General features: G+C 43.5%; 1 protein-coding gene across 1 annotated transcript; it reads left to right on the plus strand.

Annotated features, from left to right (window-relative positions):
* Window positions 1-394: 394 nt before the first annotated feature.
* On the plus strand, window positions 395-25,784 carry FAXC (failed axon connections homolog, metaxin like GST domain containing). Its single transcript, XM_071741282.1, has 6 exons — window positions 395-760; window positions 1,262-1,397; window positions 7,044-7,240; window positions 12,771-12,988; window positions 17,772-17,888; window positions 19,764-25,784. Exons 1-6 carry the CDS (start codon window positions 483-485, stop codon window positions 20,045-20,047), a joined length of 1,230 nt encoding a protein of 409 aa, XP_071597383.1. The 5' UTR covers window positions 395-482; the 3' UTR covers window positions 20,048-25,784.
* Window positions 25,785-26,098: the final 314 nt, after the last annotated feature.

Raw genomic sequence — 26,098 nt, forward strand, 5'->3', positions numbered from 1 at the left:
ACACTGGGACATGACGGGGTAGCGTCTTTTGCCCCAAATACGAGATAAAATCCGAGGCCTCTGTTCTTTCTTAGAGGAATAGCGCAACGATGCTCGGAGAAGCAGAGCAGAGGTATTTCACCGGGACCGGCTTGCAGGCCAAACCCCAGGCGTGCAGCGCACTCAGCATCACGGCTTTCCGCCCTGAATTTTAGACAACAGCCGCCGAGACCCCCCTCCATCCCCTCAGCCAGCCCGGGGCGGTAACGCGGACACCTCCGCAGGGGCAGGCTCGGCCCCTCTCTTCCCTCCTCCCCTCCCCGCCACCTTGCGCAGCCGCGCAACGACGCCCGAAGGAGCCGCCGAAGCAGCCCGGCGCTGCGCGGCCCTCCCCGCTGCCGCGGGCTGGGCTGGGCTGGGCTGGGCTGGGCTGGGCAAGGCGCGGTGCGGTGCTGCGCGGTGCGGCGTGGGTGGCAGCGGGGGATGCGGTGTCCGGGCGCAGCATGCTGTGGGGGGTGGGCCTGACTGTGCCCCGCTCCTGCGTAGCGGACCTGAGCCGCAACCGCAGCCTCTCGCTGGGCTGGTGCGCGGGGCCCGAGGAGCCGCCGCCCGCCTTCTATGGGGGGGAGATCGTCGCCTTCCCGCTGGCGGGCGGGGGGGGTGCGGGGGGCACCATGGCGGCGCTGGGCTCCGACTCCTGGTGGAAGAAGACGCTGTACCTGACGGGCGGTGCCCTGCTGGCTGCGGCCGCCTACCTGCTCCATGAGCTGCTGGCCATACGGTGAGGCTGCGGGGGGCTCCCTGCCGCGGCGGGGCCGGGGCCGGGGCCGGGGCGGGGCCGGAGGAGAAGCGGTGGTGGCGAAGGGCGCGCTGACCGCGGTACCTGAGGGGGGGGAGCGCTGAGGCCTGGTGGGCTGGTTGCTCTCCCTCATCGCGGTTTTGACATTGCCCTTTTAATTTATTAATTTATTTTCCCGTTTCCCACCCATTTTCCCTTTGCAGCAGTGCAGGGGGGGCTCTGAAGAGGTGCCCTGCGCTCCCTCCACAGGTGGCGGCGGGGCTGGCAGCCCCCATGCTGGCCCTGTGCAGGGCTCTGCCTGCCCCTGGCTGCCTCCAGAGCTGCTTCCCCTCTGGCTCTGCATCCCTTGTGCCAAAGACCCGCAGTAGTAGATGGAGGGAGGATGTGTTGTGCTGCCTCGGCCAGGGTTTCTCCTTGGCATATCTGAGGTACTGATGTGTGCCTGGTCGTTGTTCTCTTTAAATTCTGTTTTGTGTTTGACAGGAAAGAGGAAGAGCTTGATTCGAAAGATGCTATTATACTGCATCAGTTTTCAAGGCCCACCAATGGTGTCCCGAGTTTATCTCCGTTCTGTCTGAAAATGGAAACTTATTTGAGGATGGCTGATTTACCATACCAGGTACATTGTGCCTTTTCCCTTTGTTTCAGTCCTTTATGCTTCCTTTATGTGTCACATTGCATGAAATGGCAAAGAGACATCCTGCCTCCTCCCCCCAAAGTCTGTCTCACCCAGGAAGATGTAAACATACACCTACAGCTAGATGGGAACACCAACACTTTTATGTCTCCAGTTAAATTTGGTGTATGACCTTTAAAGATAGGACTTGAATAGCATTGGTCTGAAGCTTTTGATTTAACTGGCAAAGCTAAATGTTAGACTGTTAGAAGCTAGTTGAGCTGGAAATGCTGAATTAGGAGACTAGTCTGGAGTTTATGTAATGCTAAATAATGCTCTAAAACTAAAGCGTAACATTATTTGGTTTCTGAATTTTACCTCACTAAAGAGACCAAGGTTAGCTGCAGCTTCTTGGTTTCCTGGAGGATTTCTGTCTGGAGCTCTCCTGGGAAGATGTATTTATCTTTTGTTTCAACTCTTTTTTTTTTTCCCCTCCATTGAAGGAATGCAGCATTGCTTTTAGTGGTTGTGAATACTGCTACTGAATTGTTTCTGGGTGCAACCTGTGCTATCTTCCTGCAGGGGACAAAGGCTGAGCTGTGCTGCTCAGGAGAGCAGAAATTTTAATCTAGCAGTATTGTCTGTTATTGTCAAGGGTTAGTTGTGATGCTGGGAGTCTGGCATGTGCCTCAGACTCTCTTTGAAACACAGGATGGGATTCTTTTCTGTTTGTATAAAGCATTGAGTTTAAGAGGATACAACACTCGTGATAAAAGGAGGATCTTAGGTAGAAGAAATGTTTTGGGTTTTTTTTCTTGTTTTTCTCCAAGTGATGTAAATTTGGCATCCTACCATCTTTGTCTCAAAGAGTCTGCTGTGGGTATGACCCCAAATGGGTTCAAGTCACGTTTTACTGCTGCATACAAAGGTATTAGGAAGAATATTTCGTTTTATATCAACTGTTTAAATAGACAAAACAACCATGTGGCAACTGTTGTTTGGGTTTTTTTTTTTCCACATTTGTTGTTGGTATTCCTTTAGCTTTTTATGTGATTAAGCTCCTTTACATTGGAAGCAAAGAAAATCCTAATTTCTACATTTTGTTTAAGTGTTTAAAATCCCAAGTTTAATATTCATTTAATATTCATTATCTTGAAGTTTAATGGGACTTAAATCAGATACTTCAGAGCATTCAAGAGGTGGATCTCCATCCTGTGAGACTCATTTTCCTCATTTAGTTTTACAGAACCTGCGAGGTACTGAAGTTTGAACATTTTCAGATTTCATTGGTTCAGGAGGACTTGGTCTCTTCACCCAGAGTAATTTGCATGGAAGTTGCACATTTGAAGGGAAAACCAGTTTGAGCTTTGTTTTTTTTCTAGTGGCAGTTGATGCGATTCAGAGGTTTGAATGATGAAAGTTATTCTGGTAGTTAAAAGAAAGGTGCAGTATATAAGAGATGGTTGTCACAGGCTATGGTAACTTCTAAAAGGTTACACTGCACACTTGTGTGGTGCTGGATGGAGTAATTTAGACAGCTAATGCTGGGTAGAAATGAGTCACCCAGTTTTTTGGAGAGAGGGATTTATGGAGCAGTGATCTTACCCTTTTTATTTTCTGTGTTTTCTATATTGAAGGTCAACAATGCTTTTTGATGTTGCATCTCTTACTGTCCCTGCTCACTAGCTGTGAGCACGCTAAGCTGGTGTAGGTCAGGAGGGTACCAAAAGAAGCACTCATACCTTCAGTGATTCCCTCTTGTCCCTTCCTGCATGTGCTTTTCTGTGCCAGACTGGGCACAGCTAGAGCCATGAAGGTTGAGTTTATTTGGTATTTGGTTTTAACTCAGTTTGGTTCCCCATGTGCCATGCTGCAGGAGCAGGAATGGGTTCTGCAAGTAGAGAGAAGTCAAGGGGAAGTGGTTTCAAACTTGAAGAAGGGAGAGATTTAGGCCAGGCATTAGGAAGAACTTCTCTCCTGTGAGGGTGTTGAGGTGTTGGAAGAGGTTGCCCAGGGAAGTTGTGGCTGTCCTGTCCCTGGAAGTGTTCAAGGCCAGGTTGGATGGGGCCTTCAGCAACCTGGTCTAGTTGTAGGTGTCCCTGCTCATGGCAGGGGGTTGGGAGTAGATAATGTTTAAGGTCCCTTCCAACCCTAGCTTTTCCGTGACTTTATGGTTCTGGATGCTGTAGACACCAGGTTGCTGCTTTTAGCTGTGCCACCTTATATGGGCTTAAGGTGTGTTTACTGATCCAGTGTAGAGTTTTAAAGGTAATTTTCATGACGCTTATGAGCTGAGGATACATCTTTTTTTCTGGGAGGGGCAGGTTCTGTTTTTGTCCTTGTGTTAGGAGTATGGTGCTGTGCTCAGCTCTGGCAGGTAGAGGAAGGTATGGGTGCCACCATGGGGTTCAGCAGTGAGGGAGCAGGGGGGGAGACAGCAGGCAATGCAATTCTCAGCTGGAGCTGTGAAGCTTCCTCTCCTTGAGACTACCTGGGGACATTTATTTTGTTCCCTCATAGCTGTGTTCCTTGTAGGACACTGTGTGATAAAAGACATCTGATGGTCTCCAGGGTGGGCAGCAGGGTGAGCGTGGAAGGGGGATGCAGGAGGACACACCTCTCTTCCTTGCATGCTTGCTGGGGCTGTGGTGTAGAAGTGATGGCATTTTGGGAGGCAACTGGTGCCTGGGCTTGCCTCTGGAGACTTGCTGTGGTTATTCCCACTGGGGGAAGGGGGATGATTCAAAGGTAGGGTTGTGGAGTGGGATGAAGAACAGGCAGTGGAGTGGTCAGGCTGCTCTCTCAATTCCTTGTGTTCACTGTAGTGCATCAGAGTACTGAATAACATCCTGTGCATTACACAACATGCTTTAATGGCACGTGAGAGATGGAATTGGGTGACACATTCCTACCTTACTCCCATCTGAATTTCTCCCAGCAGATGTGCCCTTGTAATGTGCTTATGTTTTCCTGGAGCTGCCTTTCTAGGTGCCAGTTCCCCATCAGAAATAATCTGGGCAGCCCCACCCCTGCTGGGCTGTCACAGTACCTAGCTATTTTTTCCAAGATGTTTGATGCTTTTTTTTTTATAAGACTTGGTTTGAAAGAGCCCATTTCGGATGTTTGTGGAGATCTTTTGGGTGTTCCTTGATTCCCTCACCAGTATGAAGAGCTGAGTGTTTATGTAATCTAGTAAGTAATTAGCACCACAGAAATGTGCTGTTTTCATGCCTGATCTGTGAAGATAGGAGCCTCCTTGGGAAGAGGCACAAGTAAAAAGCAAGACATAAGCAGCAGCAATTGAAAATGTGGAACCTAATTTTGTCCGGATGCTACTATAAAATCACCCCAGAAGTGGCCTCTGCCATTCTGTTTACAATTTTCTCTATAAATGAGATTCTGAGGATCTCTTGTTATTGTTGCTTTGCAGGCTGCAGTTCAGTTAGATGGGGATATTTCAGTTCAGGAGAGGATATTTTGTTTGGTCGTTTTTGTTTGAGGCTTTTTTTCCTTATTTTTTAAATGATAATACCATAGCTTTTCCCTGCTTTGCAGCTGGAACAATTTTGAAGTGGAGAATTGATAAATATTTGATGGCTATTAGTAGCAACCATAAGGATAATGAGGTTTCAAGCCTAAAAATACCCGTTAGAGAACAGTGGATGCAAGAACAGTGTAACAGATTTGTCAAGAGACTTAGGTTTTCTTGGGATTTTCCTGTTTTGTTTGATAAAATTTATGCAGTGAAACATGAAAATTCTGAAAAGGCTTTTAAAAAAATTAAGTAAATGGACTTTCCTATAAGAACTTTAGCTCTCATTTGTATTTTTGAGGCTTTAATATTAATGCAGTGCTAACAAGTTTTTAATGCAGTATTTTAAAATCTGTACTATGTGTGTGTTCTTGAAGCAATATGCAGTTGAGTAATAAGAACGTTCTTTTTTTTTTTGTCCTGGTTACAAAATGATTTGGACTACAGTAACTGCAATATGTAATAAACACATCTTCAAGTCTAGTAGCTTCTGCAAAAACATCAGTGTTTGTGCACAAGAAGAGAAATGTCATACTGGAAGGGCTTAATGAAGATGTAAGTCAGCAATGCTCAGCACCATATAGGCACACTTTGTAGATCCAGAAAAAGGTTATGATTCTGTAGTAGATTCATTGTGAAAAGTTGTGGAAACCTAGCAGTCAGTCTGGGTGTTGAAGGAGCCCTTTTGATGAAGGAAAGGGTCTGGGAGGTGGAAGGATGGGGCAGTGCTCTCCTTTCGTTTTCAGGTGTTAGAATTTCTCCCGTGGGCCAGAGTAATAACCCTTGAGTCATCTACATGTGCAAGTGGGGTGGATTCAGTTACTATGGTCACCCACGAAAGGATGCAGTAGATGAGACATCATATAATCCCTCTACGCTGGGCAGAAATCCCAGAAAAGTCACTGTTTTTCCAGCAGTGTTTCCTCTGCTTTCATCCACGAGGGTATTGCCTCTGGGAGTGGGCATGGGTTTGTTGGTTGCTCCACATTTTGAGCAGTAGCCAGCATGTTGTGCTCTCAGACTGAGCTGGAGGTACCTTGTGGTGTACACTTCTTGCTGTGGGAGGACCTTGATACATCTTTAGTGGATTCAAGAAGGGTAGATACTTGAGATTCAAACAGGTCTGGAACTGCTAACCCTAAATGCTCAGGGTGACTGCCAGAGGCTGAGTGCAGAGCTTTTATTATGAGCGTTTATGGTTGAGCATTCTGAACTAGGATTTTTTGTTGTTGTTCTTGTTAACTAAATAACAGGGCATGAGGGTGGGAATCAAAGTAAGAAAGTTCTGCCTTTTGTCTCTGCCTTCAGAAGCAGGAATTGAAGTCAAATGTCTCATCATGTTTTTGAAGCTGTCAGTTCTCATGTTTGTCAGATGAGATACAAATTCTCGAATCTCTGTTTCACCTTCTCCAACTGGAAAATGGGAAAAACAGGTTGCTACTTCTGTGTTTCTGTGTCAGTGCTACTCTGAGAAAATACACCAGAATAGTCTGAGAAAATACGCTGCTGCTGTACTGGTGCTGGGCTCTTGGAACCCAAATCGTAACAAGTGTGTCTTTAAACGTGTGAGATTTCTAAGTTACGAAGTTGCAGGAGCATATGTAAAGGAAGATACTTCCTCCTGCCCAGTGAAAGAGTGATATGACTTTCATTATATGCCTGTGATTGTATGTATTTTATCTTTGGAGATAATGCAGCTATCTGAGATAGGTAACAAACTAATCTTTAATAAGTACTTTAAAGCAAAAAGTACTGCTCTGTGCAAGAGGCAGACTTAGGTGTGAGTTCTGTGATTGAAAACTTGGTGAGAGTGATGGATGCAGTCTTTTGGGAGAGCTGAGTATCTCCAAACCCTTAAGTAACCAGGGTACTTAATATTATCACATGGCATCCAACAAAAATGGAAATAATTTTATCTGAATTGTCATATAGGGTGAAGCTTTTGCTATGATTTAACTGCTACCACTAGAATATAAATAAATAAAAAAGTTTGTTGGAGAGTTTTGTCTTTATCAAAGTAGAAGAATATTAAAAAAGATTTATTCTTATTGAAACAGAACCTGAAGGACCTTTTTTGTCTGTCTTCATGTTTGTTTACTTGTTTTTTTTTTTCTTAGAACTATTTTGATGGAAAACTTTCCCCTCAAGGGAAGATGCCTTGGATTGAATACAATCACAAGAAAGTATCTGGCACTGAGTTCATTATTGACTTTTTGGAAGAGAAACTTGGAGTGAATTTAAATAAACACCTTGGTCCACATGAAAGAGCTGTTTCCAGAGCCATAACAAGAATGGTGGAGGAGCATTTCTACTGGTAAGCTTGCAGTGTCAGTGCTGGCTGCATCCCTGTGCTGTCAGGTCTGCCTCTGTGCTCATGCCTGGATGTGAAATGCTTATTTTCTTTTGCAGAAAGCTTGGGTACCCAGTTATTAATTTTACAGCTCTCTTCACCCTAAAAACCTGCTGCTTCTTTCTGTGTATGCTAGTATGAGCCAGGGTAATTACCCTGAAAAGTTGTTGTGCTGTGTAAGCAAGGTAAGGAGTTGGGCCTTTCATCTGCAGCTTTGTAGAAGGGATGAAGCAGTGGGATGTTCCTCCATCCTCTTTCATATGACCTCCATATAGAAACAGTCTTGTTAATAAAGAGAAAAAAAACTAAGATGGCTGAACACAATTTGTATTTGGGTGGCAGAGAGGAATAAATCCAGCATTTATTGTTAATCCAGAATATTGTGTTGTTACAGTTACTGATTTTAATTATCTGTGTGTGTGATTACAAAATGGGTTATTGCCTTCCTTGTAACACAGGGTTCTCCTGTTAGTACATATTGCTGACAAAACAGCCAGTTGATGGGATGCAGTGTTAACCACAGTATCCTGAGAAGCTGAAGTATATATATGAATGGAAAACATAAAACGCTGTTGGTACTTTATGCATTTTACTGACATCTTTGAAAATAGTACCTCTGATTTCCCCTCTGCCTCTTTACATTTCAGTCCTTTTTAAGTGCCCTTTGCAGTCTGGAGTCAGAGATGTAGGACATGACATCTTGGATGCTGCATTTGCTGCCTCAGCAAGCACGGCACTTTTTTCAAGTAGTTTGCTTTCTAGCAAGTGTTTAATTTTTTCCTGTACTAAGCATGCATGCATGTTGCACTTTTTTCTTCAAAAGAATTATTTAAATTGAATGCATTTACTTGCTTTTCCTTTCACCTTGTCATCGAAGGTAAGCAGCAACATGTGTACATATAGTTTCTTCAAGTAATTTTTCACGTTCCCTGGGAAAAGTTTTAGCATTCAGTAAGAAGATTTTAATTATATGTTTAAGAAATGTAATCTCTGCCTTCTAAGAACTGTGACCTTCAACAGTTATACCCATCTGCAGTGCTATGCTTGCTATGTTGGTGAAGTTACACTATGCCAATTCTCTGTACTTGGCAAAGCCTGAGCTTGGAGACATTGCAGTTGTACCACTATAACTCCTGGATAACAACTTTGACCATCCTTTAGTTACACCAAAATAAAGTCAGGCTTTAGCTGTGCAGGACTATGTTTCTCCCTGATAGTATTGCATTTGTGGCTGTGGGATCCCTTCCTATGAGTCCTTGAACCTGCCCACAGAAGCTGGGGTTTGTTCATGGTGAGGAAATTCTAACAGTAACCCCCTTTCTGCAGAACAAGGCTTATAAAATCAAGCCTCCAAAGCAGTGAGATAAAATGTTATTCATACCATTTAATTGTCAGCAGCATACAAAGTAGCTTCATCATAAATAAGTAACACTGTGGTACATTTATCGAGCAAAGCAGTAAAGTACATCCTGTGGTGTTCTGACTCTGGATGGGGCTAATCCTGGTGCTTGTTCAGCTTCTCCTCCTGAAACATTTTGCTTTTGCTGATGTAATTGCTCTTCTTCACTAATTACGTCACCAATTAGTGCCTCTTACAGGTGGAAATTGCTGCTCTGGCTGGAGCTGAGAGCAATGCAGGGATGTTCTGAACCTCAGCCTCTAGACACCCTGCCCCAGGCTGCTATGCCTGGCAGGGCTTGGGCAGAAAGACAGCAAGAGAGTGAGTGTACCTATTTTAGTGCCAGGATAAGACCATAATCTCTGAGATGCACCAGACTGATTTGGAGCTGGCACTGGAGCTCCTCTCCCTGGAGAACACCTTAACTATTAGGAATTCCTATGGTTAAATTGGCAAAAGAGAAAAATCCTGCTAACCTGAATGGGAGGTGGCTGAGTCAGCAGGGAAGAGATGGGAGTGGACCAATATTGTGGACCTTGCCCCAGGTCCTGGATCTGGTGTAGACCTCTGCCATCTGCTGAAGCCTTGCCCTGGGTCACCACCACTGCCTGTGGTCACCTTTGGGTCTTCAGAAGTCGTCAGGGCACCTTATGTCGGCACAAATACGGTTAGAGAGAACCTAAGGCCTTCAATATGGAGCTTAACCAAACTAACCCATTACATTGGTGTAGCTGTATTGTCAGTCTCAACCTTAGTGACTTAGAGGTGTGTATACATACAGATATTTAACTCATTTTTGCTTTGTCTTTCAAAAAGACCATGTAAATGTTACGTGTGTGATAACTGCTTGAAGTACAGGAAAAGCATGGTATGAGAATGCATATGAATCTGACTTTGGTCAGTATTCAGACTTGCCATGCATTAGACGTAAAATATTTTTATTATATAATTATGTTTAAATACATCAAGCCAATTACAAGAGCAACATCTCTCTTTCTATTAACAAAGGTGAGGCTTGAATGCTGCTGGCAGCTTCAAAGCCCATTTCTCTGGGACGGTGCACAGCAGGTGAGGTTTCTGCAGCTGATTGTGGAATGAATTAATTATAATCCTTTTTTGTATATCAAGAAATCCCAGCCTGCACAAATTCAGATAGGAAAAATACCCCCCAGTTCACATCCTTTTGAGCACCTCTTCCTTGCCTTGATGTTTAGACACTTTGGCGATAATCAGGCAAGCTGCAGTTGATGAGTCACTTTCTCCATCTCCTCTCCTGATTTATGTATTGAGGCCAAAGCTGCTGTTACATTTAGGCCTGAGATTTGCTTCAGCCCCGCAGCATTGCTCTGGTGCATTATTGCTTTATTGATACTCTAATATTTGTACAGATGTGCTGGCACAAGTGGGAATGTTAATGTTTCCCCAAATGCTTATTTCAGGCCAGCATTTAAAATAATTGTGTCATCCTTTAAATACTAACCAGTTTAAAATGTATAGTTATGCTGAAGTAGGTTATGTAGAGATACCCGATTTCTTGCATTTCCTAACCTAATCACAGAATTCTGATTAGGACCTTTTAAGACCTTTAAGATCACGGAGTTCAACCATTAACCTAACTTTGCCAAGTCCAGTGCTGAACCATGCAAGCAAGCAAGTGAATGCTAGGGAAATGTATTTTTGCTTTAAAATATAGGGTAATTGGCTTTGTGGCTAACCTTGTTCATCCTGTCTAATGAAATCAAAGCCATCCTGGATGTGGTTGATCATTCTTGGTGTGGTGCCAGCTTGCTGGTGTGGTTGGAGTGAACAGTAGTGATGGCAAGTCTACATGCTGAGTTAGTCTTGTGCAAGTGGGGTTACATTTTAAAAATGCTGTAGCAGAGTCTCCTCTCTTATTTTTCTGTTTTGTTTTGGCTTCTTTTTCCTGTTGTCCCTCTCTGTAGCCAGACCTGTCCTCCTAAAGCAACTAGGTTGTGTTGCAGAGCTGCTGGATGAAACTGGTCAGGTCTGTGCTGCAGAAGGACAGCCTTTGCAGAGACACACAGAAAGCAGGATTTTCTTAGGTTATTCGAGTAATCAGTAACAACTTAGAGACAGCATTCGTAATTATTGCCTGGTGTTTGCATCAAGACTGTTTTTTTCCTATTCAGATTTGTACCTGCCCAAAGGACCTTGTCCTTTCCCAGGCATCTGAAGCATGACTTCTGAAATGTTCTGCTCTATGGAGCACCCTTATGCTTTCAATCCATCTTCTTTACACCCTTCTTAAATCCTGCCATGTGTCTGTTCCTGGAGCAAGGCAGTTTCACAGCACATATTGATGTTTCAGCTTAGCTTCAGTAGTTTAGCATGTTTCCATGAGCTTGTTTTCATGTGGTCTCAATACTTAAGTCCACTTTTTGATTTTTCAGTTTGGAAATTTCTACAAATATAGGGATTGACTCCCAGTGTTTCTGAGACCCCGTTGGCTTCACACATTTGTCATGTGTACTTTGAGGTGTCTTTAGTCCTTTTATTGACATCCCTTGAGCTTGGTGACAAGTCACACAGTGTTTTTGGTTTCTTTGTAATGTTAGAAGATGCTAGGTATTAAAAAGTTAATGTTTCTGTATTTTCAAAAGTTTCTTGAATAGCAACAGCAACATATAAATTTAGAATTTAGTAAATTCACATAGGAAGCAAAAATTTCAGCTGGTAAGTTCAGACAAGTTTTTATAAAAACACTGTTCAAAATAATATACTTGCCACTCAGTAAAGCTGAAATACAGCCTAAAATACAATGGAATCCTTTAGAAATGTATGTCTCATAAAATCAACATTTTGAAGAGAGAAAATAAAGGAGAAACCCCTTCTTTCTCTTTTGTATTGTTTTTTGGTTTTTTTGGTTTTGTTTTTGATTGTGGACCTGTTAGTTTCTGAGAGGAGCAGAGATCTCTTGAAAAATGACTGCTGCAGTATTCATGTTGGGACTAAGTTACTGCTTAGCTAAGTTTCAGCATTGTTGAAAGCAAGAAAAAACAGGTTGGTGGGAAAGACTGGCTTGTTTGTGGATTGTTTTTGTCATTTTTGCTTTACCCAGGTCTGTGCAGGTAGTCATCTCTAGGTAATAAATCCCTTTGGAACTGCATTTTGTGTTACATGGTTCTAGGAGAATTCTGCAGCTTTTGTTTTATATCACATTTTCTCCTGAAGTGGGTCATAATTTACTGAGAGACAAAGCACTGGGCAGTCTGTGTAAGTGTTACAGAGTCAGTTTTCTCTGCTGTTGCTCTGAGTTGCATTAGGGTCTGCTCTTTATAGGAAACTACCTCTCCATCACTCAGCAGCCAGTTATGAGCCAGCAGTGTGCCCAGGTGGCCAGGAAGGCCAGTGGCATCCTGGCTTGTATTAGGAGCACTGTGGCCAGCAGGAACAGGGAGGTGATTGTCCCTCTGTACTCAGCTCTGGTGAGGCTGCATCTTGAGTCCTGTGTTCAGTTCTTGGCACCTTACTATAGGAGGGACACAGAAGTGCTGGAGCCTGTCCAGAGAAGGGCGAGGAAGCTCATGAAGGGCCTGGAGCACAAGTCCTGTGAGGAGCAGCTGAGGGAGCTGGGGGTGTTCAGTCTGGAGGAGGCTGAGAGGAGACCTTGCAGCTCTCTTCAGATACCTCAAGGGAGGTTGGAGTGTGGATGGAAACAGCCTCTTCTCCTTAGTAAACTGTAAAAGGACCAGAGGAAATGGATGTAAGCTGAGCCAGGGGAGGTTTAGGCTGGATGTTAGGAAACATTCTTTCACTTGAGAGGGTTGTCAGGCGTTGGAATGGTCTGCCCAGGACAGTGGTGGAGTCACCATCCCTGGAGGTATTTAAAAGGCATTTGGACTTGGTCCTTAAGGACATGGTTTAGTATTTAGCTTATGGTGTTGGTCAAAGGTTGGACTGGATGATCTTGGAGGTCTCTTCCAACCTAAACCATCCTGTGGTTCTGCGATCAGGGCAGGGGGCACTCGGCGTTACAAAAGCTCCCTGCCTGGGGATCTTGGTGGGAGCCTTTGCAGGGTGGGGATGGGCTCTCTGGGTATTGCACCGCTCTGACTTGTTTTTGTATCCTTCTAGGACTTTAGCTTATTGCCAGTGGGTGGAAAACCTTCATGAGACGCGAAAAATGGTTTCACTTTTCGGCCCCTTCAGCGACTTGCTGAAGTGGATCCTCTGTCATCTGACCAAAGGGATCGTGAAGCGGGAAATGTACGGCCACGGCATTGGCCGCTTCTCGGAGGAGGAGATGTACACGCTGATGGAAAAGGACATGAGGACTCTGGCTGGCCTCCTGGGTAATGTTCAATGAATTATGCACCTTCTGTTTGTTTACATCCCACTCTCCACAGGGTGAAATTGACTGTGGGTGCTTCCTGGCCACCTGGTCTCACTCAAGCAAATAATCTCGCTTTGTCAGCAGGTGGAGCCTGTGCTGCTGCTGTCATTCAGTGGCAGGGACAGAGTTTCTTTCCCCACTGTTTCCTACCAAAGCCTCTAGAGGGGTCAATGACTTTCTCCTGTGCACTGGGTAATTGTATCTAGAGGAGCAGAACATGGCCTGTGAATTTGTAAGAGCATTGTGCCTTGTGAGTTTAGGAGAATTTAGCATTTAGTTCTGCACATTAAGCACTTGCAGTTCGGGGGTTCTCGTTTTTTATTCGTGGGACTCATGGCTGTTTGAGAGATCATTATAAGGCTGCCATTTGAAAACCCTTTGCAGATGTTATTTTTAATGAGTTGGACTTGGTTGCATTTGGTTTGTGTTAGCTTTATTCAAAGCTGCTAGTAGGAGCTGGGTCTGTGTTGTCAAAATAGGTGGTTTTAGGCTTCTTGATTGTCATGGGTAGATCCTGTAGGGTTAGTCTTAAGGTTGACCTTGCTTAGCTAAAACCCCATGAGCCTCATTTCTGTTGTGTAGCTTGGGTTGAAATCTGTACCAAACCTGTCTACACTGTGCTTCTCACCTTCCAGTCTGGTGAGAACTAACCATATTGTGCTTCTGTGTAAAATTTGCATTTTGAGGAATTAGTTTGGGGCAGATTGTCACAGGTACCAAGAGAGATGGTACCTGTGTGGCTGCTTTTTTCCCTGTTAGATTTCTTGAAAAGAGATGGCTGAACAGAGGACAGGGCAGATGCCTCCCTGCCCTGTGCTTTTTAGGAAGGAGGTATTACACATGCTCTAAATAGGTAAATGTGGAGTGGATTGAAGGAGCAAAGTGAGAAGAGCCCAGCAGAATCCTTACTAGGAAAGAAGGAAGGGAGGAAGATGCTTCTGAACTTCAGGGTGTTTTGGAAAGGAATGTATTTTCAGAGGACCTAGATGGGGTGGTGTAGGGTTTTCTATAACTTTGTTTTCTGAAGCAAACATACCAGGTTAAATGTACCAAGTAAAAAGAGCCTGGATGTGGCACTCAGTGCCATGGTCTGGTAACAGCAGCGGTAGTGGATCAAGGGTTGGACTTGATGATCTCTGAGGTCCCTTCCAACCCAGACAGTTCTATGATTCTATGAAGTTTCTGGATGGGAAGCCAGGTAGAAGAAAGACACATGATGCATGGGCACAATGGGCAAGGGGGAGACTTGTTGACAGCTTCTCTTCTGTAAATGCTTTTCCCAGCTGCATTTTGCTTGCTAACAAAAAACTTCCTCCAGCTTCTGTCCCAACCCCCTTGCTGGAGCAAGTCATACCTGTGTGCCAAGACTGTAGTCTTCAAGAGAAAACAAACATGTTCCTGAGTACAAGTAGAAGTCTCTTGTTTTGCTTGTTTGAAGTCTTCAACCCTCTGTCTCTGGAGTCTCTAGTGACACTCAGATTTTTGAAGTTTTGAGTTCAAAGGGATCATTAAATTGTCTAGACAGATCTCTGTGACTTGGACTGCTTGATTGCTGTCTTGAGGCCATGTCTTTCCTGGTTGAAGCATGTCTTTCTAAAAGGCACCCAGTTTTAATTACAATATTTCAGCAGGTGGAGGCTGCCACTTATATTAGTAATTGGTGGCAGATGTTAATCACCATCAAAATCTGTTAAAAATCTGACTTGTTTCAAAGCAGAGTTTGTCCAATCCCAGCCTGCAGGCAGAGATGTTCCTCGTAGTTCTTCCTCCTTCCCCTTCCCTAGGTGACCTGGGTCATCTCCTTGTGAATGCTATAATCAAACAGTCTCTTACTTTTTGGTTTTGGTGGGAAAAAATCACTGGAAATCCTCAAGGATAAGATGTTTTCTTTACTATAACAATTTTATGGATTGTATGATACTTACGTTGCAAGCAGGGGGTTTATTTTACTTCCAGGTTATGGATGAGAATGTTGTGCTCTGTCTACTTAAAATAGATTTGATGGGCATCTGTGGTATTCCTGTTATTTTATTACATTACCAGATGAATATTGTACATTTTTTTTCATCTTTCTCTCAGAAACAAATATTATATTAGTTGGTTCACTGTTACATGAATCATTATATTTACTGTTTTGGTTATTGGTGGATTGTTCTACTTTTCTTTAATTGCCTTGATTTTTCATTAACAACAGCATGTTCAGGTATTCTCCAGCCAGCTGTTTATGGTTAGGTGTAATAACTGTGGCCTCCAGGTGATATCCTGGGATTGGGACAGGATGTGGGATGAGGACTTCCAGCCTGACTGGAGACTCTTTTGTTTCACAGGGGGAAGGAGAAGGTGGTCAGTCAGCCTATTGCCTGCACAGAAATTTTCTGTGAGATTCCCCTCCATGTATATGTGCCCACGTGTTTTTCCAGGAGAGGAAGCAGTTGAGATTTTAGCCATTAATAAAAGGGCAAACCATAAGAGCTTAAAAATTATGCCTATCAAGCAGAATAACTGCAAATACCAAACTGTAAGCTGTCAGTCATCAGGCCTATCAGGTTACTTTAATGCTCCCCATATTTTAATGGACACATTTTTATGGGTCTCATTAATTTCCCTTGCTAGGGTTTCTTGATTTGGTGCTGAGTAGCTGCTTTGTAATCCTCTGGTGCAAACATTCATAAAAAGCAGAGCTGTATACTCTGCAGTTGTTGGGCAGTGCAACCTCGATCCAAGTCCAGTGTGGCCAGGTGATTGCATTTCTGTTGGATTAGCCAGAGGATGCAGGGAGTTGTTTGAGCTTATTAGCACTAATAATCCAGGCAGCCTGGATGCCTGTATAATCTACCTTAAAGATAGATGCTGAGAGATAGTATCTGGTCTGTCAAAAAGTCTCCTGCAGAGAAGTTGCACTGGAAGCTTTGGGAACAGATTGAAACTGGTAGAAGGAAATGTGGATAGAGGCTGTGCTGTAGGGTAGTTACGCAGTGTGGCTGCAGTTTAATGGAACTGTAGCTCTGTCCTCTTCCCCTTTGTTTCCATGCATCTGCAGATGTGGGATGTTGTGCTTGGGGAACCACTGTGCAAAAGAGGGGGATAGATGCCTTAGTTGTAGCAATTGGGGAAATGGCCAATATTGCTTCCCAACACAACCTTGTTATGGATTGAGTCTCAGACCGGCTTGTATGGTGGTAAATTCCTACTGTTGGCATAATAACTGCTGTTTGGGGACCAATTTTTGAGCTGTTTTTGAGATGGATGGGTGCCAGGCCCCACATAAATACTGAAAAGACACAAGATTTACCCTGTGCGTAGTTTTCAAACGATAGATCAATGCAGCTCTCAGAGAGCTGTGGAGAGTTAACTCCGTGTTAAAATTACATCTGACAGGTAGGAGGAGGTTATTGTTACTGGTTGTTCCTGAGCACTGCTTTGCTGCACTGTAGTGCAGGGGGGGACAGCATTTATTGTTCTGTACTGTGTAATTTGATGCATTTTTACTGCTGAACACTTCTAAACTCACTCAATAACCCTAACATTTAATAACCTACTGAATTACAGGCAAGTTCTATTGGGCAGGGGAAGAATGTCCTGGGGAGATGGGATAACTGGATTTGTAGAATTCAGTTATGTACCACATTTCACAGTTTATAGCACTTTGGGCTAAGGCAGGGACAGTGCAGCCATCTAACCTGACCTCTGCAATCCTGCATATTTCACCTGCGTGCCTTGTGTGCCTTCCTTGCTCCAGGTCTTGTGCCTGTGATGAGGAAACAACTTTCTACTGGATGTTTCTTAGCAAAAGATGGCTTTGAAACATTATTTGGTCCTCTGTCTTAGGTGGTTATCCATCTTTTTGTGCTCTGGTGGCCACTCAGGACCATCATGGCATTAGGGTGCCCATAGAGGTAAGCACAGTAGTGGTATGGAGCAGACATGTCCCTCTTCTAACCCAGGAGAGTCCCAAGCAACTGCTCTTTCACTTTTGTGTCTGACATGCCTCTGTTTAGTCCCTGCCAGGTAGAAACCAGTGTTAGGGGGTGGGGGATCTGCACTGGAGATGTGTGAGAGGAACTGTTCACTCCTGCCCGTAGCTGTGTCCTCCTCCTTCTGGTGGCGCAGGTCATTTCTGAGCAGTCGCTTCCAGTCATACTGGTGCCTTGGTTTCAAGCCTGAACAAATGGTGGAAGAGGAAAGCTGTGGGTATGACTTTTTTTATTGTTTTTTTTTTTTTTTTTTTTTTTTTTTTTCTTCTGTGCAATCAGATGAGTAACCTTAAACTGGATTTGCACACATGAAAGAGACAGGGTGACATGAAAGAGACAGGGTGACCAACTTCTTTCAGCAGGTGCATTCATGATTCTGAGCCATGGTTTAGTGATTTTAGGTTTGTGCCCAAGGAGAAAATTGTGCTTTCAGGCACCTGCTGCCTGCAGGGGAGATTCTAAATGCAGCTGTGAGGAGCAGAGGAGGTTACTTGGCCAGTGTTAGCTCTGTAATTGGCCTGGTTTGAGAAGTGGTGAGCATAGGGGAGGCTGCAGTAATGGATTTTGCCTGCTGAACCCTATCAACAGCTTTTGAACCATATTCAACATTGAATTCCTGTCTGTGGAAGAGTGAACCTTTTCAGCTAAATTATTTCAGTGAAAAAATACAGTAAAGATATAACCCAAGGAATTTTATTTATTTATTTATTTTTTAAACTGGGGGAGAAGTGACATCCAGTTGAGAAATGTTTGCTGTTGTATTTACAGGTGACAAGAAGTACATTATGGGACCAAATGTTTCCACTGTTGATGCTACTGTCTTTGGACACCTGGCACAGGCAATGTGGACACTACCAGGGACTCGACCAGAGAGACTGATCAAAGGTGAGAAAACTTAAGTGATCTCTGATGACAAACTCATGGTGGCATTTGCTATATTTAAACTTTCAGCAGCTTAACAAGAACATTTGAAGACTGCAGCAGCTCTTCAATTGTATCACAGGCAGTTCTTGCCTTTGATGTAGCATTTGTATGATATAATGTTGTTTGCTCTTAAAATTGTTTGTTTTCTCCACACATTACTGTTCAATACAGTAATTGTTTCTGTCCCTGTACTAGATCTTTTCCCTGTTTAACATAGCAAAGACTGCCTGTAAGCAGTGAATGCTGAGTAAAGTGTGAGAAGACAGAAGCATGGCCATGAGCCAAATTCTGCTGAGTTGAGTAGTTTCATTGACAGTAGAACTGCAAGTGCTATTGTCCCACTGAAATGACAGCCTTAGGTTTTATTGATTATATTGAAAAGGTTGAGCCTGACTTGGGAGTCGCTGTGCTTTTGCATGAACTGAAAACCAACGTACCCCTCCTCTCCATACATTTTTTTATTTTCTGTTTTTTTCCTGGTGTACTGGTATAGGCATGTGAAAGTGCATCCCTTTGCATCCCTTTTCAGAAGAAAAGTACCTGGTATGAAAAATGTGAACAGCTAATGAGGAAAAGGTTGTGTAATAGCATAAAAGAAATTAATCTGTCCTGTAGATCTACTCTTCTCTGCAAGAGAGAGCTACCAAATGAACAGCTGGGAGGGACAGACTTTCTCCTTATTAAAACTTTGAGGAAAATATGCTTGAGATGAGGACATAAGTATTGCCTATACAGATTTTCCCCTTGATATCTGGGGAATCATGAACAACATTCTGAGAGGTCCATGGCTTTCAAGAAGGAATGCTGTGTTTGCTGAAGTAGTTTGTCTCTGATGAAAATAAATAAATGATAATAGATACAAATACCCAAGCAGGATGGATGATTCTCTGTACCCATCCACTTATGCTATTTTGTGTGCAGGTTTCACATGGGCATGCCTTTTCATATATATTATATAGTCCCTTTTAAAAATTTCTTCTCTAAGCATACATGTGTGTATAAACGTAAGGTATAAGGTACTCGGGCAAGGAGCATTAGGGGTGTGCCAGTGGCCCTATAAAAACTTTAAAATGTGGATTTATCTTGAAGACAACACTGCCACCTGGTGGTGAAAAACCCAAATTAACTGTTTTAATTGTGTAAATAGGATCAAATTTTGTCTTTAGAAACCAGGTTTCTGCAAAATAAGCAGGAATTTTACTGTGTAGAGCTTACAGTATTAGTATATTGTCTTTTTTATTTCTTTAGAGGTTAAATTCGGGATAGTTATTTTGCTATATGCATTCCAGTGTAACTTCTCTTGTAACATTTAGGCTAATAATACATATTTTAAGTTACATGAAGGTTGCAAACAGGGCTGCTAAGAGGATTCTGGAATCCTGGAGTTTTTAAACCTCTTTGGAAAGAAACTGCAGAATTTGTTTTTCAAACAGTGCTGACAACTTGAAGAGAGATTTTAGTCAGGTTCAGGCTCTTCTCCAGGGCAGCTAGTGAGAGGACAAGAGGGCATGGCCTGAAGCTGCACCAGGGGAGGTTTAGGTTGGATATCAGGAAGCACTTCCTCATGGAGAAGGTGATCAGGCATTGGAATGGACTGCCCAGGGGGGTGGTGGAGTCACTGTCCCTGGAGGTGTTTGAGGAAATGCTGGATGTGGCACTTCATGCCATGGTCTGTCCAATGTGGTGGTGTTAGGTCATAGGCTGGACTTGATGATCTCAGAGGTCTTTTCCAGCCTCAATAATTTTGTGATTCTGTAATATGTTTCTGCCTCAACTGGTAAGTTTGAGCATTGTTGACTGGATGTGTTTACTGGAATCTGTTTTGCTGTGTTGCAGGTGAACTGATTAACCTTGCTATGTATTGTGAAAGAATAAGGAGGAAATTTTGGCCAGAATGGCACCACGATGATGATAACACTCTGTATGAATCTGAGGAAAGTAGTGAAGCAAGCAAGACATACTCCCCTTTGCAGGACTTCAGTTTTTATTCAAGGACAGAAACATTTGATGATGAAGGGAACAGTATTTCCCAGACCCCTGACACAGATTACACTGGACACTCCCTCTTTGATTCAGACGTGGACATGGATGACTACAGAGATCATGAACAATGCAAGTGATGTGTACAAGCACCTCCCATTTTGCAGACAAGCTGCTTCATGGGAGCAGTCTGATTCTTTTTTCTCCTCCAGATCAGGAAGAAGTTGACACTACTTTGGAAGTGACCATCGTGCTTGACTCAGCTGTCCCATGCTACCTGGGCTGTTTCAACCTTATTTCATTTTGTGTAACTGTTCAGGTGGAACCAAGGTAAACAGTTATTTAAAATACACGTGGATGGACTGGAGTTCTAGAGGATGACAGGATCTTTCAACCTACATTTTTGTTCGTGTTCAAAACCAAATCCCACAACCAGGTCAGACAGACCTCTGAGAACATTTGCCAGAGCTGGTTTGTATTGATATCTTGTATTTACAGGAATGGGTTGTAGGCAAAAATGGAAGAGGCATGACTGGCACACCTCTCTCCTATGGAAGAAAATAATTGATGCTATGTTGATTTGGCAGAGTTTTAGGAGGTTTTTATTTGATAGCTGCTCACAGCCTGGGTGCCTGTTATTACAGGGACTGCAGAAAAGAACTGCTCAGAGTTCCTTCTGAGACAGTCAGGTAAAGCAGGAGGAAAATGTATTCCTGCAGAAGGAACTTTTTAGTGTTTCATGTTCTTTGCAGAAGATTGAAATCAGTAGTCTAGAATATTTTTGTTCAGAGGGGAAATGTCAGTTTTAATATATTATCTCCCAAACACTCATCTGAAATGTGTGTTGGCCAAAGCCTGCCTCAGGCATTTAAATTTCTGCTGTGTTTTTGAAATATTATTATTACTACTACATTTTTACTTCCTGCCACTGGCTGCTGTCTGCTATTGCTAGGCAAGGCTAAAGAACTGGGATCTGTTTCTAAAGCCTGGTGCATCTCAGCAGTGGATGCTTTGTGCTCTGCACCAACAGAGAAGTGAAGCCCATGCAGCATGCAGAGAGATTTGGGGTGTTTCTAGGCATGTGATGCTGTGTAAATACAAGATGTTGGCCCAGGCAGCCAAATGGAGAATGTGCTCCAAGCCTAGGAAGGTGCTTCAGGGAGTGCTATTGGGTATTGTGATGGTTTCCAGTGCACAATCCCTAAAGCCAGTGCAGGGGGGGTGGTTGAGATGGGGACAGCTGGGTCAGCACTGCTCCCTGTGGAGATCCCAGGTGCTGATGAAAGAGTGACTGGAATGGGTTTTAAAGCACCTTTGATAGCACATCCATGAGCCTGGAACTCCAAATCTAGAATGATTCCACAGGTGCTGATGTGCATTTTGTCCCTGTCTCCCTGTAACACAGGTTTGAAGTGAGAATGAATCCATTGGGATTACTCACCACTTGGAAGGAAAGCATGGACATCAGTGTTGCTTGGCCATGACTCATTGGTCTGCAGTACAGATAAAGCTCATGGAGCATATAGGCAGGTGTGGGATTTGTGAACATGCACATGAAATTGGGTATTTGTCTGCAGACTTTGGTGGTGGTCTGTTTAAAACTATCTTAATTAGGACTCAATGAGTTAGATGAGTCATGATCTCTCAGTAAAATGTTTGTAGTGTGTTGGTTGTGCCCTACATTCTGGGAGTAGACAGGGTGGACAGCTGCTTTAGGATGCTAATTGTTGGTAGTCCTAATAGTCTGGAGCTTGAAAGAACTCCAGGTTTCAAGGAATACCTCACTTTCTTATATTGTGGAGCATCTTCTGCAGAGGAAAGTGTTTGCTCTGGGGAAACTCTGAGCTAACCATGGCTTTGAAAGCAGGAGGACACACATCTGCAGTGAGTTCCCAGATCTGTTTGTGCATGGGACTCACTGCAGCAAGAGCTGACAAGTTTGGTGTGATCTGAGATGGGTCTGGATTTGCACGTTTCTTCAATTCCTCAGGCACATCCATAGAGCCATGCTCCAGTCAATGGTCTCTATATTGTTGTGGGCAACTATCATTTATAAATTGAACCAAAACTGGGAAGAGGATCTCATCCAGTTATTTAGACTGTTCTCAGGAAACTAAGCACAGGAATAGGGCACAAGAAGGTAGATCTGTCCATGACAGATGAAATTAGGAAACAGGGTCTCTACGAATATATAAGTCTTGTATTTTGTCCAGATTTGGTAGAAAATCCTTGGGTTTATTTATCCCATGCAGAAACAAATACTGACTGTTAGATCCATGTCAAAGGATTTAATCCAAGTTTTAATACAAGTTTTTTTTTTCTTTTGGAAGATCAGCTTGGCAAAATATTCCTGGGGGAAAAAAAAAAGAAAAGAATGTTTTTAAAAAATTGCTTTTTTAACATCTATGAAAAAGTGCTGGTTCATTTTAGATTTTAGTTTGCACTGGGAGAGAGAAGAGTTTTCTTCAGTAAGAACAGAGCAGATTCTGCTAGAAGAGCAATGTTTTCTTAGTCCTGCAGTGTTGGTTTTTTTTTTTTCCCTTCGATGATCTTTAGTTTTTATCTTGGTGCTGAGGGGTTATGCAGAACTGAAAACAGTCAGAGAGAATCTTTATTTTCTTTGGTTTCTTCCTTACTGCTCAAAATTGCAAGCAAGCCCATTGCAGGGATTTCGGAGGTCCTGGGTATGTTGCTTGTTGGTGCTGGGTGCTTCAGGTGTGTCTGCAGCAGTGAAACCTGAGCCAGGCATGGGATGCCTACTGCCTGGTGGGTGAGCTGGGATGACTGCTTCCAGCTGGCACTGGAAGGGGAAAGTGGCCACAATTTTCTGTCTAATGTGACACTGACCACGTAAGTTTTTTATTTTCCTGGCTGGGGTTCCCACTGCTGTGGCCAGACACTCATAGCAGGGTGATGTCAGGAAGGGTTCAAGGGTTCAAGGACCCTTGTCCCAAAGGTCAGATGTCTAAGAGGTCCCTGAGAGCATCACAACCAAATCTGGTTCTGGTCCCAGCCATGGCCCAGGACTGGTTTCAGGTAGATGATGGTACGTGGTCCTGGCAGGAGGAGAACTAGTTTGGGGCTTCTCCATGCTATCTGTCCTGTCCCAAAATAGGGCAGAGGACCCTTGGGTGCTACATGGGAGGAAAAAGCAGGTGGGAGAGAGAAGGTGGGATGCAGAGAGGGTGCTGAGTGATGGGTCACAGCAGGAGGACATGGGCTGAACCCATGGCCTGGCCGGCACCGTTCCAGTAGCTGGGCAGGAGCTGGAGCACAACCCCTCATCTCATCAAGGAGACCTTTTGGTTTCTCTCAGCTACTTTACCCTACATGCCACCAGAGGCCAAGCAATGCCTTTATTTTGGTCATTCTGCTTTAACAGAATGGATAATTGGTCTGCTTCTTGCTTGGCAAACGGAAGTTTAAAGCAAGCCCTGCATTTCCAATAGCTAGATTTGAAGCATTCTGTTGTTGTTTGTTGTTTTGTTTTGGGTTTTTGGTTTTTTTTTTGTGTGGTTTTTTTTTTTTTTTTCATGTGAATTGCAGTGTTTGACTCGGTAACACACTGTCACGTCAGAAGGGATTTGTTTACCCCCTGTTGGACTCATTGGCTCTGTCAGCAGAGCTCACTGTTACTGAGTGCTGGAAACAGATGCTGGGGTGTATAGGTCCTACAGAAATCCTACAAATGTGGCTCTTGATTTAAAAACCAAAGCCAGTGTTTCAGATCCGGAGGACTGTTCCCATCCAATTATAACACTGCAAGTCACAAGTTTTGATCCTTAAAACCTTGGCAATGTCCCTCCATATCTATATTCTCTTTGAAAAAAATATTGCCTGAAATATTTCTGCAGCAACAGTTCAGGCACAAATTTCCTTTTGTCAGTGATGTCTGCTCAAGTAATCATGACAGTTTCATACTGTTTTCATTGAAAGGGCTGTATCTGTCAGAAACTAAGCCTTACAAAACACTGCCTGCTGGAAAAGTGTGTTATGTGCAGATTTATGCAGGGCAGCTCACCAAGTGAAATTTCTGTGGCAGGGGATGAATTGAAGTGGGTCCTGTCCTTAGATGTTTGAAGAACTTGAATCTGTTTTCTGACGAGTAGCTGTTTATCCTAGCCCTTCCCCCACCCCCAAATACTGCAAAATTATGAATTAGGCATGTGATCAGAATAAAATAAATTCTGCTCTCTAAATGATGTTGGATGGCCCAGTAGCTTACATATGGCAATATATATATACATATCTGTGTGTAGTGTAAGTGTGAGTTGTGCCACACCTGTCAGTGGCTGTGATCCAGAGGAGCACACAAGTAGTGTCTAATCCCGTGGACCAAGAGGACCAAAGGTACCACTGAATGACCATGATGGTTCTCAGCAGTTGATGGGTGCTAAAGGTGTTGGTGCTGTGGGTGTTTCTTGGTGCTAGGCAGGCAGTGCAGGGGCTCCTTTCAGTAGCTGTGGCTCTGGTGAGGCTGCCAGCATGATTCCATCCCATGCCCACCCTGCAGAGTTGTGTGCCTCCTGGTGATGAGGGACAAGGATCCATTTGGATTCAACCCCTTTACAGAGGATTGCAGCAAGCTCAGCTTTGAGCTCACCAGTGAATGTGGGGTGTTGTGTCCAGCTGGCACCCTGTTGAGGAAAGGTGTTCTCCGTCTTCCTGTTCCAGATGGGTCTCTAGCAGGAGAGGGAGATGTAATTTTCAGGCTAGTGACTCTTGTCTTTAAAGCTTTGCTTTAGCGGAGAGGTGTTGGAACACTAATCAGCTCTGTCTCAGCAGTTTTGGGCAGTCCTGGCTTTGATATGACCAAACGGGAGGGCTTTTTTTGTGTTCCTTCTCTATAGAAGTACCCTAACATGAAGTACCTCTCAGCAGAGGTTCCTGCAGCTCCCTGGAGAGTTTGGAAAAGAAAGGGAGTGTCTGTGTACAGCACAGTAATCTCAACCCATGAAAATGATCAATGTGTCACTACAGTGCTAAACTGTTAGCACCAAGTCCTGGTAGCACCCTGGCCAGATTTTTGAGGCCAAAAGAGATCATTACGGGCGTTTAATCTGAGTTGTGCATGGAACAGATTGTAGGATTTAATGTAATGGTTTCCACTTTCAGTTCAACAAACTAAAGCTGATATGGTGTTCAGCTTTTGAAGAACAAATGAAATCCTGCCCCCTTTGAAGTTGGTGACAACAGTACCATTTGCTTCAGTGGGGGCAGAGCTGCCACTCGAGCTTCCAGGTGACTTTGTAATCTCTTACTCCTCTGTCTAAAAATTTGGTTTTGGGCAGTAAGGCATATGCAATGTAACCCTTTTTTTTTTTTAAGCTCTTCTGAAAAAACAAACAAACCAAGTGCATTTTTAGGCTTCACTGATTGTGTTGATACTCTCACTGGGCACTATGATTGTGTATGTTCTTCCCTCACTTCTTACTTTTTTCTTTGAACTAATCTTTACAGGTTTTAATTTTTTCAAGATACTTGAAGAAAGCAAGTCTTAAAGTTTTAATCACTGGGATGTGTAATACAGCAAGAATAAAGTATGTGTGGATAGGTGTGGGGGGAGGGATATATCCTGCTGGATGCCATGCACAGGGTTTAACTAATGAAATGAAGCAGCACCTTGCTAAAAGAGGACTTCAATGCTGTAGCTGCATTATGTTGTTTGTCTATAAACTTACATGAGACATACATTATTTTAGCACTGTTATAACTACTAGTTTATAAAGCCATATTCAAAATTGTACACTTAATTGTAACATAACTTTAAATTGTGCACTGTGTTGACCCATGTATATGTATATATGAAAATCTGTATATTTTGTCTTTATGCCGTATGTCATTGGTGTGTAAACTATAACTATTGGATCTAAAATACCTTTTTTGGTTCATGTCCTTATTCTGAATGTGTCTGTGCTTTCTGTAGAGCTGTGAACTAATGGTGTGGACTCCTGGGTGTGAGAGCAGGGAGTGTGTGAAGCTTTAATGGCCACTGGGTTAAACCCTCGTCTCTGCAGGCAAATATTTTCAGTGTTATTTGGATGAGGTCACTCTGTCACTGCTTCTCTCTTCCCTTAATGCTGTAGGAAGGATTTTGGGGACCAGCACAGGTGGAAAAACTGCACTTAAACTTGGGCATGAGGAGGGGTCCTTGTTCCCCTCTCTCTATATTTTATGGCTAATGCTACCAG

This window comes from Heliangelus exortis, chromosome 3, assembly GCF_036169615.1.
Source record: "Heliangelus exortis chromosome 3, bHelExo1.hap1, whole genome shotgun sequence".
Lineage (NCBI taxonomy): Eukaryota > Metazoa > Chordata > Aves > Apodiformes > Trochilidae > Heliangelus > Heliangelus exortis.